Source organism: Hyalella azteca, unplaced genomic scaffold (genome assembly GCF_000764305.2).
Source record: "Hyalella azteca isolate HAZT.00-mixed unplaced genomic scaffold, Hazt_2.0.2 contig13536, whole genome shotgun sequence".
Classification (NCBI taxonomy): domain Eukaryota; kingdom Metazoa; phylum Arthropoda; class Malacostraca; order Amphipoda; family Hyalellidae; genus Hyalella; species Hyalella azteca.
The window spans coordinates 36,678-58,070 of record NW_025943454.1 but is presented as its reverse complement, the minus strand read 5'-3'; the positions used below and the strand labels follow the sequence as shown (position 1 = coordinate 58,070).

Below are 21,393 nucleotides of genomic sequence, written 5' to 3'. Positions count from 1 at the left end.
GATATTGAAGAGCTCATTGAAGATTGAGCATGAAAAAAGCTCATTCACCTGATTAAATTCACATATTTGCTAACGACTGTTGTTACTGTGTGTAAAATCTTGATGCCTTAGAAGTTGGAACTACAATACTGAAAATTTAAATGAAATTATTTTGCTTAATATTTTTCTTTCGTCCCGTCTTCCAACACCCATTAACTGGTAAATGAATACGATTTTTTAGTTGTTTAAATCATTTCAACCTCCCATGAGCGATTAGCAAAGTTATTAGTGCACGACGATAAATGTTCTTGGCTCCAAGATGTAGTTCCGTACTTATCGATTATGTGTTTAAATTCAACTAACTAATTTAGAAAATAAAGGTTTTTGAAATTCATAGATCTTACTGCAAGACAGAAACCAGATGAACTGAACTTCAGAAAGAACAATGAACAGCAAGATGTCAGCAATGCTTGCGTGACGCTTCTGATGACGGTGAAAAAATATCTGGGCTGCGCTGGGCTTTCCTGTCTGTGTTGTTCTGTGTCGTTCTGTGCTGGGCTGGGCTGGGCTGCGCTGTGCTGTCATGTGCTGGGTTGTACGGTACTGGGCTGTGCTGTGCTGTACTTGGTGACATCAAGATCGCGATATTGCCGTTCAACAATAAGCTGATATATCTGAGTATCAAGATTTCGATCTAGCCACTTAGCGAAGACAAGATATCTGGAATTTCAACATTTCAATCTATATCTGCTCAACGGAGACCAAGCTCGATACGTGGTCTTGCCGCTCAATGAATATCATATAAGTGGCCAGTCACTAAGTCCCAATATATATTAAAAAATCACGAACTTGACGCTAAACAATAAGCAGATATACTTACTTTCAAGTTCACAATCATGCGTACTGAAAAGACTAGATGCATATTATGCAGCATATACTGAAATAAAGCTTCCGCTTCTCGCTGGAAACAATTATTTTATCTCAGTATAGGCTCAAGAGAAGATAGGAGTTTGCTATCAGGCAGTAATTTCTTAGCGTATTAGTGCCCTACACTTGCATGAAGACAAGCCAAGCTCACCTGTGAAACTAACATGTTTCATCGGAATTGTTAAAATCAGAGTTATTTTTTGTCTTTATTTTTGACCTTACAATATAGAATATCATGAATTACAGATCATAAGTTCGAGAAATCTAAAATACGCTTTGAAGTTAAATTTGTTCTCATATGCTCGTATATACCCTAACCAATCAACAGTCTGTCGAGGTTTTCCATGCATCTTATGAGGAACTTGCAGCATTTGTTTACATTCTTGGGAAATGCATGGAACGCATGAGCAACGTAGCCTGAAAAACACCACAGCAATTTTATGCAAGGAATTCAGCTTTAACATAATAATTTTATAAATAATTACTAATTAAAGTCTATGTGTTGTAACTGATGAATTCAGGGTACGTTCTTCCGTCTCTTTTTAGGGCATTTTCTCATTTATGGGAAAAAGGCGCTATTGTGCTTGTCAATTGTCATGTCCGCTCGTCTGTCCGTCCGTCCGTCTGTCTGTCTGTCTTTGACCACGTTTGCGTCGATTTTGAGAAAACGCTCTCTGTCACTCAACGCAGTGAGTACTGAGTTATATTTTTTCAACTTGTTGGAAATTGGTTGAAAGTTTTCGAATTACGTGCGTATTCGCCCAACGTATCGAATTTTCTCAGGAAGAATTAATCAAATTTTCAACCATCGTATGACTTTTAACAAACATTTCATAGTCTCTCGTAAGTGTTTCGGCTTACGAGCCTAGGACCTAAAATTAATTCTTAACCTCTGATTATACAAACCACAACGAGCGCATAATATCTACCATGATTTTCATTTGTGCTGATAAGCAACAAACTAATCGTTCGGTTATTCCTAGCAGCGCGGTGGGGCCGCATTTAAAATGCGAGGCTGTGATTGGTCGCGAGGAGGAAGTTCAAAATAGACGCCGCGATTGGTCAGCCCAAGCGACGTGGCGCGCGCGTTTTCAAGCCTGTGATCAAACAAAAGAAGCCTTCATCGGCAGCATATACGTTCATGACGTCTATATTATGACTTTTGATCATTTCACACACGTTAATGAGGCTCATTTTCTAATTACAATCATTTTTTAATGCGAAAAAAGATAGCGACGTGGCACGCGCGTTTTCAAGCCTGTGATCAACAAAAGAAGCCTTCATCGGGACTCGGGAGCATATACGTTCATGACGTCTATATTATGATTATCAATCATTTCACACACGTTCATGACGTTTATTTTCTAATTAACAATCATTTTTTTAAATGCGAAAAAAGCTATTGACGTGGCGCGCGCGTTTTCAAGCCTGCGATCGAACAAAAACATTCATCGGGAGCTCGTATACGTTCATGACGTCTATATTCTGATTATCAATCATTTCACACACGTTCGTGACATTTATATTCTAATTATCAATCGTTTCTTAAGTGGAAAAAACACTACTGTCTTTACGCTCTCCTAAATTATTCGTTATATGTAAGGATGTCTTCTTATACGTGAACTAATTTTGGACTAGTTTTTTATATAGTATACGTCAAAATACTAACTAGTCCTAATTCACTATTTATTAATGTTTTATCACAATCTTAATAATGTTTCAATAATTTCTAATCTCTACGTTGTTTTCTAATCGAAATAATTTCATTTTAACCCAATCAAGTTGCAAAATTGTTACATTAAAAACAATCTTCATGTACTCAAATATATTTTTTGGATTTGACGCGGACAATGCAACATGAAATGAACAGAAATTTTTATAATTCAACCGTTGAACGTGAACCGTAATGAGTTCACGTTCAATGAGTTCAACCATATAAATAATACGTTTTAATATAACAGAATTTATTATTGAAAATTTTTAAACATGAGTGTAAATTTGGCGTGGTAACGCGCGTAGAACTTCGAACGAAATTGTTTTGAATTGTTTTAGTCTAATTCAATTTGATTACAAGTCAAATGGGCTGAAAAGTTTATGAACACCGATAGTTCTAATTTCAGTAAAAGTGGTAATTAAAATCATTTATTGTAGCCTAAGTTTTCTTTGAATTGTGTGCTCTCTTTGTCTAGTATAATGACTAGCGAGCATTCAATGATAATGAATCGCATGCTTCACATTCGTGATCATAACCTTTAGTATAATGACTAGCGTATACATTCATTGATAACCAATCACGCATATCACATTCGTGATCATAACTCACATTCATTGATCATAGCCAGTTGTTGGTTTATATCAGACAAGGCGAGCGCCAAACAAGTCAAGCAAGCTTGTTGTAAAATCCACACACAGCCGAGTTGTTAATTATTAATTATTGCGTAGGGCAACGCCAGCTAGGCCGGGGCTTAAATCGTATTGAAATCTATTATTGCTTCTAGAATGTTTAAATGACTATCTGTGATCGTTTACTCGTACCGATAGTAATGAGTTACCCACAGTAATTGTTCGTTGCTTGATTCTAAGGGTAAACTAATTTCTTACTTCTTTACCACCTACCGAAATAGCTTCAATTAAAATAGGAATTTGCGATGGAACTTATTGTGTGACAACAGGGTGATTTTTTTACCACTATTTCTTTGCGACAAAATGAACGGTTGTTACGTGCCACGACCCTCATGATCAACTCTATTATGATGTGCATGTTAATATCATTTTGCTTACATAATATTATTAATACTTCATAAACCGAGAGAATATTTCATTGTCTGATACTGCGCATAAGATTGAATTAATTTCTGAATTATATGCGAGATTGAACGAAAGCTAATGACAATAATATATCGCGACCAATCTATGAAAATAAAGTTCATGCCAGAATTGATGGAAATAACAAAACTTATAATGATTTGTTCAGTCAGGCACAGGTGTAGCGCCTGTGGTCCCACAGCTGTTCAGTGTTCAGTTTGAATATTCCCGCTCTGCTGATAAAAGCTAAAGTTAGCAAAGGTCGCTAGATTATATCTCTTAATTTCGTTTCGCTGCAAAATACTTCGACAGTGACTATATCGCAGCGCTAAGGCTTGATCTTCTCATTATCTGTAAATTTACGGTCCAACAGTCATTTTCTGAACAATAATGTAATACTAAGGTTCATGCGCGATCTCATTTTACGTTTGGGGTTAGGTTAGATTGACGGCAGTTGCTGGAATTTAGTTCAACACAACGGGTCATCCAACATAAAATCTTACTTCTCCCCATATTCTCCCCACCACGACTCCCTCTCATCCCCAGCATCGATGTTAATTCTGGCCCATTCAATACGGTAACCACTGATGAGGGCTAACATTGTTTCAATTATTTTACAGATCCAAAGCAATTCTACGTATTTATTCAAAACACGATAGATAAGAGTACTACATTTATAGCTTGATATATATACATGCGATTGCGAAATGATTACAGCTTGAAGATGTGAAGAAATTCGTTCCGTGCTCATTTCTCGTCGTCCGTACATATTCTAACTCTTCTTAATTAAATTGAACTTTATCTATTGCAGCATATTTTTACATGTCAGTTATGATAACCACGTACTAGGCACACAATACATGCAAAGATTCTAATTGGAAAATTTTTAATATCTAGAGTTTCTTTGCTGATTTTTGTGCATTAGACAACTGAAGAAGTGATGCAAATATAACAATTACTGCTGATCCACGCGGCTGTTCACCCGACGCCTTATGTGCTGCTAGCCACGCTAGCGTTATGAGCACGAAGCAGTTCTTATATAGCACCGCAAACTTTTCGAAAGATTTTGCCGATGCAAATGATTGATTGATGCAGTTAATTAAATGATACCGAAAGCGGACGAAGTTCTAGATTTTTACCATTACTTAACTTAATTTCTGGATTTTGACAAGCTGCTTAACTATCAAATTAAGTTTTAACATAAACTGGTTCCTCTGAAAAAAATCGCTTGAGAAAGCCTAAAAATTGACTCACAACAAAGAATATCGATAAATTAATTTAAAAAATGAACATGTGTAAGCTTTAATTGTTTTATCTTTCCCGTCCACTGCAGCAAAAAGATATATACCAGCCATATTCATCCACATGATGATGTCAACCATGCATTACAAGGCAAACTGTATAGTCACATTATTGTGGGAAGTTCAGATCACGTTTTTGATGGAACTCTGATAACGGTACCGTTATACCCCACAATATATCTATTTAACGTCCAAACAATATACTAACAACATCACACAGCAGGAATCACCAATTGAGTTTAGTTACGTCATGAGCAAGATTGGGTATACGACGCGCATGTGATAGTAGATTATTATATAAATGTTGTTTTGAATTTGGGTTCTTATTCACCTTAATTATCTTATCAAAAAATTTTACATCTCTTTGTATTGTTGTATTTGAAGCACGTGTCTGTAAAAATATGCACCAGAAAACATTTTCCCCAGTATGTTAATGAAATTAAATACATAACATTATCATATATATAGAGTTCTCTCGTTGAACACATTGAGAAAAATGAAATGAGGCATATTGTCCAAGTATAGTGACACACTTGCTGCACGTGTGTATTTCGCTTGACTAAACGGGATCAAGATGACCCACAGAAGAACAGATATAAAGTGCATCGATATGTGGACAATGACATTTCAATGTCAACATAGGTTGGACTTCGTAATATTAGAGCACGGTAAAAAAATATAACTCAGTACTCACTGCAGTGATAGTGACAGAGAGCGCATTTTCTCATCGAAAACGTGAAGTCACGGACAGACGGACGGACAGACAGGCAGATGGATATGACGAGCACAAATAGCGCATTTTCTTCCAGAAATGAGAAAATGCGCTAAAAGGCGATATTCACAACAGCTGTTCAACTTGCATTAATTAACAAAAGGTAACGAAATAATGTCAACTCCCATTGTCAAAATTAGTAATTGGAGTAATTCTGGTACAAATGCATACTCATAATTTATGGTACATATCGTGCAAGAAGAAAAATCGAATAAACTAATTTGCGTTGTCATGCCCCATGCATGTTCCATCATTATGCATTGAAACGGAAATTAATAAACTGTTAATGGTTTTCAAATCGCAACACATCATTCAGTATTTATTCATGGACAATAGTTACTCATAATTGAAATAAAGGCAACCAAGCAGTGCGCTCTTTGAAGCTCTCGAATGCTCAGAAAGAAAATCCGTTCCGATGGTTGGATGCCGTGCAGCACCGGCCGAACTGAGGTCATTCCTGAGCTGCTTCTCTGTTAAGTGTTCTTTCCAGACTACAGTCCGCTCAGTTATGCGAGCAAAGCATCAAAAGTCAGAAATTTTTTGAAAATTTAACTCTGTCAAATCTTCTTTTTAGCGCATTTTCTCATTTATGGAAAAAATTCGCTGTTGTACCCGCCATATCCGTCTGTCCGTCCGTCCGTGACCTCAAGTTTTCGTCGACGAGAAAATGCGCTCTCTGTCACTCACTGCAGTGAGTACTGAGTTATATTTTTTTTATTCGTCATTTTGCAGTTTGCACGCCACGATTAATCGGCGGGTTGTGGATCCCTGCTATACGGTCCGTCGCCGCCATTTTAGATTCCAGAACGACTCGTTACTCAATCTACGATATTCGTATAACAATCATCTACCAGCGTCAATAACTGTTTATATTTGTTGCAAAATAAGATAGGGTAATGAATGAATATTTTGTTGAACAGAAATAAGGAAAACTTGCTTTATTTCAACTGATTTTCTTTACTGAACTCCAGCATGAAAAGGACTGCAAGCGTCGCACGGCGAAAGGCATGACGTTCGAGAGCTCCAAATTACGACGTTAAAAAAGTGTCATATAACACACCGGTTTACGCTCAATCATCTATAAGAAGAAAATAACATCTTATTTCAAAAGTAAAAGTTGCTATCAAATCTTTACATTATTCAAATTGTTTCTCAATTAGACAGTTAAATTCAATTAAATACTATGTGAATATAAATTATTTGAGAGACCAGTATTTCAAAATAGAGCATAGTTTGATGTGGTGCACTATAAATTCTTTTCAGTTCAAAATTAAGTTACAGCTTTGAAATTTTTATTATTATAATCGGTACATTTACATAAAACAAATATTTTATTCCTTGTCCACGGATCATGTAAGCTCCCACGATTTCTTCCAACTCATAACTCATAACCATTATCAGAACAATAACAATCACAGCTACTTTTTAAATTCAATCTTGCCTAACAACTATACATTTTAAAATTATATATTAAATTTTATGTAATCTTCTCGCTTTTAATTTTTCGAAACATGAGAGTTAAAATTTTTTCGTATTCTACAGCACATTCGTCATCAGCCATGATGCGCGTGACCTGATTAAAATGTAGCTCTCGATTCCGTTATGATTTTTTTGAGCCGCGTATCACTGTAATGATATGAGCAATGATGGACAAATTATGTACAAGTGTCATCGTTATAATATTAACACTTAATTTCATTTAGATCAGCTACTTACTCTCTTGAACGGTCCGTTATTTACTCTCTGCGAGGCAACAAAGGATCCAAAAAATAGCATTATACCGAGCTGTTGCTATAAATCCTATAGCGATTGTACTTTCCTATGACAAACTAAATGATTAAGCACACGTGCATTTATGTTTAGTAATTATTAACTCGATTGTAACTTTTCAGACAAACTTTTTGGCTGAAAATTAATGTTGTGAAATAATCGTCATGCAGTCAACACCGGATTCCTATCCCCGCGCAAAGCTTTTACCATGATGTGAGATCATAATTAAACTCTCACAATTGATTCCTACCCCTAAAATATCTAAATTCAAATAATTTGACACTGATATTTCTATTACAAATTTTCACGGTTAAAAAATCAAGCTTATTTTTGTAAAAGACCGAGAAGGTAAAGTTAATTCGTACGTGCTGCTCTAGCTCACGAGCCTGTGAAGAGCGGCTCCTGCGCAACCCATATTTCTCAAATATTGTCGGAAAAGAGACATTTACTCAAAGTAATTGACATTGAAATTATAATATCTGAATGATATATTAGCATTAAGACATGACGATCTATATATAATGCTATAAAAATTTCTAATTATGATATGAATCACTTATAAGTGCACGCTGTATGCCGACGACAGAGCGAGTCAAACGCCGTTTTGTGTTTGTTGAGGCGAAATATACATCTTTTTCTCGCACCCAAGGCGCACATTTGTGAATATTATTGCAAATATGTCATCTCAAATAATTTCTCACCAGTGCCATAAGGTGTTTTTTCCGAAGTTTTCAGTGAATAATTCAAAATTTGAGATCCTACCAAGAGAACCGAGATTCTAAGTCGCAAATTTCCTGTGAATGGCCTTTTTAATTACGCTTCTGTAGACTTTGGAGAAGAAATATTCAAGCTCCAAGTAGAAAAATTATCTATCTTCAAAAGCTGGGCATTATTTTACGCGATTAATGCACCTGAATGACATAATTTGCGAATTAGAAAAACTGACAAACACAAATTCTGTCTGCTTCGAAGCAAATTTGTTCGAGAAGCTCGCGCGAGCTGGCTGTTTACTTTCACGTCGGACCGCTGCAACTAGTCTGAGACTGTCACTCCATATTGACATTCTGCTCTCATCGTCAGACTGAATCACTGTTACTCTCTTGTGATCAAGACCATCAATAGTAAACCCTAACAATGGCCGATACTACCCCAGCAAAGAAAGTTAGCAAGGCTAAGAAGCCCGCGAAGAAGGCCGAACACCCTCCATACTCATATATGATCAACGCTGCCATCAAGGGTCTCAAGGAACGTGGTGGATCTTCTCGTCAAGCAATTTTGAAATACATTGTCGCTCAGTTTAAGGTTGGAGATGAGAAGAAAGCTGCGTCTCGCCTCAAACTGGCACTCAAACGTCAAGTTATTGCAGGCGTGCTGAAGCAAGTCAAGGGGAGTGGTGCTTCTGGTTCATTCAGAATCGCCAAGGACGAAAAACCCGCTGGAACAGGAGGCAAACGAGGACGCAAACCTGGCTCCAAGAATAAGAAAGCTACCACCCCAAAGAAAGCCGCTGAGAAGAAGACGACCACTCCTAAGAAGAAGCCTGCCGCCAAGAAGCCCGCCGCTAAGAAGGCTGCTGGAACCCCCAAGAAGAAGGCTGTCAAGAAATCTCCTAAGAAGGTTGCCAAGAAGCCCGCAGTGAAGAAGGCCAAGAAGTCCCCGAAGAAGGCCGCCAAGAAATAGACTCGCACCGGTACACGATTCACGACCTATCCATATTTTGCACCTCTACTGAACACGGACTTGACGACGATCTGATAACTAATTTTAGCAGCTATGGCCTGCGCACGGCCTTATCTTCTGTGAAGAATAGCTGACATAAGTGTTGTACCTGATAGAAATCTATTTGTATATATACAATTTAAGAATTCTTACTCTCGTTTCATTTATCCGTCGATGTTAGTATCAATTGGAAGGAAGACCGAACAATCAAAATCCATTATTTGAATGTGAAAATGCGGTAAGCTTGAATATTCAATGGGAACATTAGAAGAAATTCTACTGTGAGACATGCGATGTTACGTATGATTGATTGCTGACAATAAATGAAAAAGCTGTAGGCCTAAATAGAAAGGGTTCAAGATATTAGATCATTGCCCTCGACGAAGGCTAACATTGAATAAAGATTACTGATGTTCAATCCAAAAGTATGAGGTAGAATAAGCAGTTTGATCATTTTTATCGTGAAAGGAAAATCTTGGCAACTACTGCAGAAGAGCTTGAATGTAGGTCACTTCCCTCAAAACTGGAGGTGAATCGGGTAATCGATCTGGTCATATCAGATGTTTTTCGCGACTGTTATCAATCAAGTATATTCAAAACCCAGTTTAGTTGACGTCACCGTTTGCATAAATCGAAACTTGTCATTTGGTCGTACACGTACGTATATAGGCTTGCTCATTATTTTGATTTATTCCAGCAAATTCACGAGACATGGCTTACAACAGTACTCCAGTATCGGTATGCTGCTAGGTCATATTAGGTTCCATTTTGGTAACGCTGGATTAAAGAAGAGAAACATAAAATCGCTGGTATGGTTATTAGTTTGAGCCTGCTTCTTGAGGTGTCAAATATAAGCAGTAGTACGTATTTCCCTTCAATTATTTTCAGTCTAAATTAGTTTATCTTACAAAATTCTTTTTGATCTGAACTTCGTAGAAAACGATGGTATTGGTCGCCATGGTTACTTCGATGACGCTTCACGGTGTAAAGTTGCGGAGTTTCGAAGTCTAGACTATCGTCATAGACTTGCAGATGTCCAGTCAGGTAACAATTTATACCTATGTCTCATGCAATTTTAAAGTAACAATATAATGCTTTTCAAAATTGAATTATTATCTCCTCCATCTTTTTGGAAACATTATTTTGGTACAATGTTGATGAACCTGCCGACTGGGAAACTCATTCACTGTGAGCTATATATCCATGATAAATTCTTATTCTTCCGATTGTAACAATGGGTACGAGCAACAACTCTATTAATCTAATTTTCTGGCATCTAACACACTTCAAAGAACGAAAACGTAGCGATAATAACACATTTTCAAAATATAAATACATAAAATCAAATCAGGCAGTCCATGTGCTCGGCCGACAAATCGACAAAATGAAGTTACCCTCCTTGTTCGTCGAACACTTGTGCTTTTAACCTGAGTATATGCAATCATTAAAAAAATATAACTCAGTACTCACTGCAGTGAGTGGCAGAGAGCGCATTTTCTCGTTGATGGAAACGTGAAGTCACGGACGGAGAGACAGACGGACATGGCGAGCACAATAGTGCATTTTTTCCATAAATGAAAAAATTCGCTAGAAGAGTTGGTATTGCACACCCGGTAAATTAATTGCAATCTTAATTGCTACTTTGCAATTAAGATTGCAAAGTAGCTCTACTTAATTAAGTAGAGCTACTTTGCAATCAAATAAATTTCTATGACATTTTCTTTCCTAAATATAGTCCATGCTAAAATCTAAATGATCAGAAGGCATGTATTTTTTTCGCACTCAAATCATATTTAAGTAATTATTATGTGTAATAAATGCACTCAAACGATATTTCATACACAATTCATAATAATGAATGGAACGATAAAGCTAAATTCGACTTTTTTACCCACAGATCCTTCGAGTTCGTTTGTGGGGAGGAGCGCGAAGCGAGAGCTCCCCAGCCTCAGCATGGGGCGTGGGGACAGACTTGGCGTCGTGGGATTTGGCACGGAACTCGCCCCCCAAACGGCGAGCGCAGTCCCCAGTAACCAGCATCGTGCGGGACGACAGCCTGCATCCTGGCTTGCAGCCGTGCGTAGTGCAACAGGAAATACATTTTAATCAGAGAAGATAGATTCGATTCCATTTATGAGATAGTGATGCGCACACAGTTTTATTACCCGAAAATAGTGATATATCTTGTAAAAATCTTACACCATGGTTGCTGTGTATCCAGAATATGACTATGGAGATCATGCAAATTTAAATCAGGCAAATAGAACACTGAGAATTCAAATGCCAAGAAAATTGTTTTCATAGCAACTAAACCGGAAATTAATGAAGGGAAGTATGCCAGAACTTAGAGATGCTTGGATTTCATACCGGATCACAGTTGATTTGAACTAGCTCGAAATTGGATACGTTACCGAAGCTGGAGAATTATATGTACAACCTTAAAAATGTCGTCCTATAGAATTTCGTTTGAACAGAATTCAAGCAAAGAAATACTTCTTCTCTCTTAATTAAAGTAATGATAATTATTCTATTCGGTAGTATTTTCAACATATTTGTATTTACTCTGCTATACTATGGACAGATCAAGCGATGACCGAGTGCATGCTGGGTTGGATGATCGACAGTACACTTTACTCCTGTACACCGAGGACAACTCAGCTGTGCTGCTGCAACAACCTGCTCACAACACCGGCTCCTACAGCGGAAGTTAGTTATTACTTACACGATCAACTTCTGTACTGGCAACATTGTGTCGCTGAACTTTCATTCCTCTGTAATTTATCGCTAGATGTGTGAAATTCTACATTCATTTGTTGGTTTGAAATTTTTGAAGTAACATATCAATCAATTTATTTATTCCATAAGCACTACTACTTTTTAATGAGGACAATTTGCACACCTACACTAATTTAGAAAAATATTTTTGGCTTGTCATAAGTTATCTATTTATTTTGTTCTGCCTTACAGGAAAAGTTTTGAGTAGACAACGCATTCCGCTTATTCACGATCCTTCGACTTACGTCACTCCCGAGTGCTTGCAGGTACTGATTTTTAGGGTTAAAACAATATAAAATGCATTGTAAAATTTTAGTTTTTAAAAATGTTTGTCATGACACTACCTATTACAAAGACTTGTACTTCATAAATACTTTAAAATCATGAATATAGCGTTTCCTTCTTCATCAAGTATCAAGTACCTTCTTGAACCTTGTTTACGTGAACCGTAATGAAAGTAACTCTTCGTTTCATTGTTATCAAATATCCTCCTTCACACCGCCAAACTAGTCATTATTAAAAATAATATTTGGCTGATAAAAGAGTCGATAACTATGAAGGTGATCGGTCCCTGCCTGCGAGTACACTGGTAAGCATTGCATTGTTTACTGTTCACCTCACAGGCAGATAACATCATCTACATCAGCGGTAGGCAGTACAGAGTGCAAGGCTGCGACACTTCCACCTTCCAGTACCTCAGGGCACTGGGCTTGCAGCCTCCTCCGGTGGTGTCGTTTACCCCAACTCCTACACAGGTAAGACCTTGCAACAAATTCCTACCCATGACGCACTATTATATTATTATACGATGGGCGCAGATTCGGTAATTCCGCATTCTCCCATTATGTGCATATGCTAATGTATGCCATTAGTGTGCTATACGCATCGCTGCCCAAGAAGGCCGTGTTCCATTGTCGCAAATTTTCTTGTGACACTTGTTTTGCGCGCTTGTCGTTTTTGAGGATGGGTGATTTTCGTAAGCAACGTGCTACGATTTTCGTAAGCAACGTGCTGCCATAAAATTTTGCTTCTTTCTTTGGAAAACTAGGAAGAAAAAGTTACAGACATCCTACAGGGATTATGCTATAGGAAGAACGCATGTTTTAGGGTGTTTTTTTTTTCGCTTGAAAAGAAGGGAAATGCCAATTGGTGAATAACTTCGTTCAGGCCGTCCTTCCATTTATACCACATTGAAGAAACTGTTGAGAAAATTAGGTACTTGATCCCTAAAGATCGACGTAGAAGTATTGACGAATTTGCAAAACTGCGCCAAGTGACGTGGAATTTACTCCAGCAAATTCTAAAAAGAAGATTTTTGATAATTAAATAAATTTGTTTAAAAAATCAGGTGCAGTGTTTTGGGTCATTCGTATGCACTCCATAATCGTTTGATACGGACAATGATTTTTTGTTGAAATTCCAGACTATATTCACTTAAACCTAACAGCTTGAATTTTCCATCAATTACAAAAAAAAAAATGCCAAAAATAAGTTCATCATTAGCTTGTTGAAGAATCTCGTTGCCTGCCATGCTGACATTTTTTGACGAACAGTTTCGGGGATAATATTGTTCGAAGTGTGGCAAGTGTTTGTGCTACTTCTCAGTTTTTTTTGCTACGAATCAAACACGTTGAAATATTTATAATAATTTTGTTTATGTGGTACTTTAAAGCTTTTTTAATTTATGCTGATTGTTCCCATGCGACTTATTGAATTTAATTGTTTGTAAACATATCTTTTATTTCCGGCAGGATAAGCAGACCGGTCGTCTAGTCGCCCCTCCTGCTTGGCCTAAACAATTTCCATTGAAAACTTACGTGCAGAACGTGGGCAAGGTTTTGAGGTGAGAATCTTCGACCTACTCAATGGTTAGGACTTGCGCTGAATAAAAATAATCACTTTTAAATTTAAAAAATAAGAAATAATTAAACTGCATTGTCTCCGTCACTATGAAACAAATCTGCCTTCGTCACGATGATAAAGAATTGCCTTCGCAATTAGAAAGAAGGAAAACGAGCCAAAATGCTCATATCCCGAATTAGAAGTAACTATGAGTTAGCTTTGCACTGCATAACGTCACAAAAATTATTGTACTGAAAGTTACTAAACTCATGCATCATGTTCAGCTGAGAAACTGCATTTTGCGTTAAAGAGAGTTAGACCAAAAGTTAATAGTAGTGTCTCAATATCTCTCATTTCTTCTTTCATTGCAAGATTTTACGGTGAATGGTTGGGTGGCACTCCTCGAATAGGTGGAGTCACGACCATCTTCAATGAAAAAATCGAACTACGATGTTACCTTGAAGATGGGACCATTGAGATCCGCAGTCACCCTCAGACAGCGACGGGAGGCAAGGCGGGTGGAGGCAGCGCAGACAGCACTACTAGGATACTGCGTCGTTCACTGGTTCCTAAAGTGAGAAGTGTAACGCTCGAGTGCCTAAAGTAAATTAGTATTTTAATGGGCTTTTCTCGGAAAAACATCCGTCATTTATAATTAAAAGGCTATTGTTTGACTATGTTTCTAAACTGATCAATTTGTGTAACAAATACGGCATTGCCAATTTGAAGCCCATATTCCACTTCTACAACTAATCCAACTTAAATATTGAAAAATAATGATAAAGATTTTTCAATGCGGACTTCGATATTTTTTATGCACATAAATAAGTTTATTCGAGTGCAGAATCCTCGCGACTTGAGTGGCGTGTCGAGCTTGGGCTGTACAAACCGTCCCGTGTTATCGCTGTCGCCCTCATCGGACCGCACGATCATGGACCGATGCCCGCGCGCTCCCGCACCGCCAGAGTTCCTCGGGCCGAGGGACCTGGTGCTCGGGGCGTGTGTCTGCGTCAACGGCAGGCTCCTGCGGCTTGTGGAGTGCGACTCCTTCACTACGACCTACTGCAAAGACGTGCTTGGAATTGGCAAGTGTCTGTTCAAACAACCGAGTAGTTCTGAAATTAGAACAACATTGTACATTTGAATCAGTTTGACGAAAATCGAGACTCATGATATGAATTCCATTCACCGTCCTGGAAAGTTGCGTTTACAGCCTTTTGTGGGTGCGACTATGGGAGTATCCCAAACCACTTGAATTCTGATAATAAAATTCCAAATCGAAAACNGGTTGCAAATGCCGATGGAACTTTAAAAACTGTAACATGAATGTCTGAAGCCTTTCCAGTCGTTATATCAGGTTGCAAATACCAATGGAACTAACCGGAATTTATTCCTGCTTCTAGAACAAACTCCTGCGAGTTACCAGTACCTGACGGAGAGCCTTGGCCCTGTCATGCCCCGGAGATCGGTTGCGTTGGACCCCCCCAAGCTGGAGGAGGCGGTCCAGGACCCACGACACCCCCTCCCCACCTCCGTCTCCTTCACCACCCACCGCTCCGTCAGCAGACTGTGAGTTATGATGTGCATTTTGCACGGATGAATTTGCACGGATGCACAATTTAAACGTTGTTCTAAAGTTTATTCTGAAATACATGGAATCGTGATGGAATTATCGTAAACTAATATTTTGACGACTATATTATATTTTGACATATATTATATTATTATAATATTTTGACCTATTATTTTAACTTAAAAATAAGGTATCAAACACACGCGTGCACCCGTCAATAAATGTTTCTAAATTTAATTTGAAAATATATTTTATTTACTGCGCCACGAGACATAATTTTTTGACGATCTGCATATGTGAAAAAGAAAAAATTTGAGTGCACAAGCCTAAAATAAGTTATTGGTAATGTATTCTTGTAAGTTTTCTGTAATTCAATACTGTACGGCGTAATAAAGTATTATAAAGTACATATAAAGTATATATAAAGTAATAACTAATTAGTTATTACTTAATAAGCTACTTGTAACAGGTCTGGCAAAGAGGACGTAGTTCTTCGGTTTTCAGCGCGACTTGTCAGTGATGATCAAAACGATGCCCTTCGTCGCTTCATTATCAGCGTCTTCGTGTGCGATTCCACCATCGCCGTGTATGAAGTTCCTCGTATCAACTCAGGTTGTTGAACTCTAAACTTTAGTATTCCCTTTTGATACAAACCATATTATTGAAGCGTCTTATCACCTCATTACAGGACGTCGTGCGGGCGTGTTCTTCAGTAGGAATTTGGTTCCCGACGCAGAGGGCAACATCGTTGCCCCAACATCGCTGTTCATTGGCGGCACAGTGTCCATTTTCTCGCATGTTTTTGAGATTACGGGAGCCGATGAATTTACGTGCGCCTACATGGAACAATCCGCTGACCAAGTTAGTGGGGTTACACCAGCTATAATGAGTTAAAATAGGTTCAAATTTTTTACGGAATGACTTATTTTATTACGGAACGGAACAACTTCTATTCTTCATCATTTTGTGGGCACGAACAGTGTTCCTCTATATTCTATAACATTACTTGTTTGAAATTTGCCGATGGTGCGTTTTTATTTCGACACTTTTTTTTTGTTAATTTCAGCAAAATAACAATTTCCATTTTAAACGTTAATAAATTCGTCATTAACAACATTTGACATTAAACTAATTTTTTTTGCACATACATCGTTGAACATTATTCGCAAGCGCATCATTTTATTACAACACTTCTCTTTAACTTCACTTCTTGTTTGTTTGTTTGTCTGTCTGTCTGTCTGCTACAAATCTTATAATCAAAATTTAACACTTCTACTTATCCTATCCATCTGAAATTTTGCACACTTGCGTAAAGTTGGAGACAATGCATGAATCAAATGTCAAAATAAATGATTTTAGAAATTAAATTTTTTTTTCAATATCAAAAAAATTGAAAAAGTAATTTTGTCAGCTACAAATCTTATAACTGATATCTGACACACTTTTACCTGTCTAATTTATCTGAAATTTTGCACACTTGTGTGAAGTCCGAGGCAATGCATGAATCAATTAATAGAATAAATAATTAAAAAAAATTAAGATATTAAAAATTTTATATATTAAAAAAATTGAAAAATTAAATTTTTCAATATTCGAAAATTAAATGAGAAATTAATTGTACATCTGTAAGATTGGAGACACTGGATTCTTTGGAAGTGTTGTCTTTAAAAAGTAATTTTTAAACGTATATTATTAAGTTAAAACTTTAAGGGTCAACTCGTTAGTTTACAGAAGCTAACTACGCCATAGCTCTGGCCGCCGCCAAGACGAAGCTGTCATCCCCCGCGTCACTGAGCGACTTGTGTCGTCAGCTCACGCAACGCGATCCTCAGCTCTCCGGGACGCTAGAGACGGCCGACGCACTCTATGTTCTCTCGCAAGCTCTCAGTACGTAGACTGTACTCTAGCGTCAAGGTCTACACAAGTGCATAATAGTGAGATGGCGCTATTTATAGGTTTTCATAAGTAAGTAATGGGAAGTTGGTTCTCTCAAGCCAAGGTTTTCTAAAGTACATAATAGTAAAATAGTTTTCTCAAGCCAAGGTTTTCTAAAGTACAAAATGGTAAGGTAGTTTTCTCAAGCCAAGGTTTTCTAAAGTACATAATAGGAAGATAGTTTTCCCAAGCCAAGGTTTTCTAAAGTACACAACATGAAAAATGATGCCGAATGTCAACGAGTGTACTGACTGAATGATGAATGAAAAATTTTGCTTGTATTTTGCATCTAAGATTTAACTCATTAGAAAAACACTAACTCATTAAAATACTTATCCAAAATAATTGTTAGCTAAGTAGTTCACAATTTACTGCAATTAATTTTTTCAAATTTCCCTATCAGAATCATAATTCTTGGTCTCGTGCTCAAGGCTCGGGCAGCGGCGGGCTGAGCGCGCAGCAAGTAAGCGCGCTGTGCCGACGTCACAGGACGAGGCGACCTGACGCTCTGACGGCTCAGCAACTCGCGCACCTCGCAGCCCTCTACCTCAAGAAACACCACGTCTCCGGTATCAGTTGTCCATGAATAAAAAAAATTAGTGCGAGCTTTTTATGTCACTAGAATCATTGCCGAATGTTCAATACTCAAAGCTCTTCACGAACACCCCAAACAAAATAATTTAATATCTTTCAACATGTTTATTATTTATGTACCTGCCACAATTTATTTATATTTTTTCAGTGCAATTGATTCAGCCTCATTGTACTCCGATCGTATCTACATTCCGTAAACAAGAACAAAGATGAATTTGGCCGTTAAAAGTTTTTCGTGTATTTTGCAAAATCAACATCGAAATCTCAAACGATAATATAAAGGACCGAACAGTATTAAACATACAATTTTTTCAAGAATATCTTTGGAAACGTTTGAATAAATATTTGGTAACTTTTCTTTTAACTCATAAAATGTGTTCAAATTAATGTATACAATATAAAGCACTGAATCTCAAGAAACATCGTTTTGCACACACGTTTTAACGCTGCATTAAAATACAGTATACTAACACACAGCAGAATTTGGAGCAGTGAGTTGTGGGTTCGAGACGGCAACAAACTGTGAATGATCTGCGACGTTAAGAATCGGCGACAGGCCTACGGCCTAATAAACGCAGAAAGCGCTATGCTCTGCTAACCTCGGGATATATCACGTGTCTATAGTTGGGGACTTGAAGCTGTCGTTCCTGAGCCGCGACACGGCAGGCCGGGGCAGCGTGTCCGGCCCCGAGGCGCGGGCTGTCATGCGGGGCGCCCGCTTACCCCTGCCGCCATCGCTGGCATCGGCGCTTGTCACCGCGTAAGATGCTCATGACCGACACTATCAATTTATTATAAGAAGGATTATTTATTAATTATTGTAAGAAATTATTCCTATTTAACTTCTATAGCCAGTTTTCTATTCATAAATAACCCCATAACATTGCTTTTCGCATTATAGTCGGTCACTAAGCTTCTTTTCAAAGTGCAAGCTAGTTACGTACAGTATATATCATTTCGCTTCATCTGCTAGCATTATAGGCTGCAATGTGAAATCTCTATTTTAGCTAGCATTGATTGCATTTTATCCTCATTTGTCATTCTTTGGGAAATTGTCGACACTTTTAAATTTATTTTTTATCACATCTTTACACTAGGAATTATTTAGGCAGAGTTTTCATTACTTCCAAGTTTTTTTCATTGCTTCAAAGTTTTTTGTAACGGAGTCGTGCAGTGGCGGGTTCCAAAATTGTATCCAACTTCGCTGAAAATATTAGAGCAAGGATTTAGTTAGTACAATCCTGCTACACTTCTAATAAATTTGTTATACTTTGTGACGACAAAAGTTGAAATATGTAATTATAATGGGCACCTCAACACAACTTTTGCAACTTCATTACAGAATTTCAAACCGAACTTTTAATCATGTTCCATATTTCACTCTCATAATTCAATTGTCTTCATAGACACACAGGCTAATGATGCCATCCCATGGTTGAATCATGATGCCATCCGGTCACTGGAATGAGATCACTTATAAGCTAATAACCTTATGAAACTATTACTCATATACGATAGATAATAGTTCGTATGTCGTTAAAACTATTCAAATTATGTCGTTTTACAACGAATTGAGAGTTAGTAGGAAATGTCACCGTCAGCGTTATCGTTCTATATAACCTTATTTGTAAAAAAAAATAAACAGCGACAGGCCACATCAGGCCTACACTGCAGCGCCGAGATTACTAAATCCATATAGGGGAAATTTACAAATAATTTATCCAATGAAAATTTGTTTGTTGTATAGTCGTATGCTATATTTATGCCTTTCTTTCGCAGTTGGACCAACGAAGAGGGCGCCGTGGAGTACAAGAGTCTCTGTGACGCTGTCGACCACAACAAACGACCTTCTATTTATTCTAATCTGCCATGTTCGGTGCGTAAATATATATCTTATTTTAAATAATTTCATCTCAGTGGGAGTAACAATGTTTTCTCGGGTGGCTGATCCCACGATGTTCGTTATATTACCGTGTCAATATTGATCTTGCACAGTTTTCTGGGTCAAATGTATAAATTAGAAGCTTTTATTAGATATTTGATCTCTCCTTATGGTCTAAGAATTTAGTTTTTGCTCTGATACTAACTTAGGACAGCCGATAAATAACATGATCTGAGTATCTTATGAACTCGACGGTCTAATGATAATTTTTAGCGCATTTTCTCATTTATGGAAAAAGGCGCTATTGCGTTTATCATGTCCGTCCGTCTGTCCGTCTGTCCGTCCGTGACTTCACGTTTTCGTCGACGAGAAAATGCGCTCTCTGTCACTCACTGCAGTGAGTACTGAGTTATATTTTTCGTCGCGTAGCTTCGACGTCAGGCTGTACTCATTCTTTGTTCACTTCTAATGCATTTAACTTTCAATAGGAATGTTTAATGCTATTGAGTATTGTGTAACATCATGAATAGATAGTCATCATAACAATTTCAGTAGTTTAAAGCTAATTATAAACAATCATAAGGTATCGAATGGTCACTTTGCATGCAATTGACCAGAAAACTGGATATCATATCCTAAATGGAATGATTCCGTTAAGAAAATGATCAATTTCATTCATATGATTCAATTATTTCGATAATAATAATCAATTATTTCAATTAGATTATTTCGATAACAACAGTAATATTTATGTATGTATGATATCTCAGCTGACAGAAGCAGGCTTCACTGCAGCGATGCAGAGAGCGCGCGACGTTGTGCTGTACGGGCCTCTGCTGGAGGACCTTGGGATGGCCCGCGATTTGCTGAAGCCACTCGCTCATACTAATACAAAATAATTTTAGAATTTGAAACTTACGCTCATTATGTTGCTTTTAGTGTCAGCTGATGATTTAAATCATTAATAAATGGTTTTGAAGTTTTCTTTTTGGCCATAAGTTCATGAGCTCGGGAAAGAATTTGTCTTGCGTACTAATAAAATGTTCCAAAAAATAAGAAGTGTCAATTATTTACGATTTCGAAGCACTGAGCTGCAAGCACCAATATCATGGTACAAGTATTAATTATTAGACCGTTTTTCTTACGTAAATAATTTTGGTCGTCTCCGACGCACTGAAATTCTCCGAGCTTTTTAATCTTTCATTGTGAAACTATGAGTAGAGCGCGACAAAATAATTACTAAATGATACGTTCGATATGAATATTTTTCAATTCAAAATTTATGTACCATGCAAAAATGCTGAATTTACTCTCCTATATGATTGGAAAATCCTATCGGCTTAACAACTTGCGTTTGCAATTTTGACATGACCCTATATACAAAAATAAAGAAATAAAGTCGACCTTAAATTAATTTTACATGAGACTAATTACAGCTGATACGTAAGTCTTGCATTTTTGACCTTTTCCATTACGACTGATAAGATGATAAGACGTGATATGCCATCACTCGTTAAAA

General features: G+C 37.4%; 2 protein-coding genes across 2 annotated transcripts; both read left to right on the top strand.

Annotated features, from left to right (window-relative positions):
- Nucleotides 1-8,620: 8,620 nt before the first annotated feature.
- On the top strand, nt 8,621-9,425 carry LOC108679868 (histone H1.0). Its single transcript, XM_018168598.2, has one exon. It carries the CDS (start codon nt 8,689-8,691, stop codon nt 9,232-9,234), a length of 546 nt encoding a protein of 181 aa, XP_018024087.1. The 5' UTR covers nt 8,621-8,688; the 3' UTR covers nt 9,235-9,425.
- Nucleotides 9,426-9,984: 559 nt separating this feature from the next.
- On the top strand, nt 9,985-20,898 carry LOC108679860 (EF-hand domain-containing family member C2). The gene is made up of 16 exons (XM_047883736.1): nt 9,985-10,011; nt 11,171-11,349; nt 11,855-11,979; nt 12,241-12,314; nt 12,672-12,803; nt 13,800-13,891; nt 14,263-14,464; nt 14,735-14,975; nt 15,294-15,459; nt 15,933-16,075; nt 16,152-16,324; nt 17,188-17,350; nt 17,830-17,967; nt 18,617-18,752; nt 19,772-19,868; nt 20,645-20,898. Exons 1-16 carry the CDS (start codon nt 9,985-9,987, stop codon nt 20,771-20,773), a joined length of 2,217 nt encoding a protein of 738 aa, XP_047739692.1. The 3' UTR covers nt 20,774-20,898.
- The last annotated feature ends 495 nt before the right edge of the window (nt 20,899-21,393 follow it).

Coding starts and splice junctions, on each gene's coding strand:
- LOC108679868 (XM_018168598.2), top strand. CDS start 8,689: ATGGCCGATACTACCCCAGCAAAGAAAGTTAGCAAGGCTAAGAAGCCC.
- LOC108679860 (XM_047883736.1), top strand. CDS start 9,985: ATGGCTTACAACAGTACTCCAGTATCG. Junction 16,076..16,151: donor AGTTCCTCGTATCAACTCAG/GTTGTTGAACTC, acceptor ACCTCATTACAG/GACGTCGTGCGGGCGTGTTC. Junction 17,968..18,616: donor CAAGAAACACCACGTCTCCG/GTATCAGTTGTC, acceptor ACGTGTCTATAG/TTGGGGACTTGAAGCTGTCG.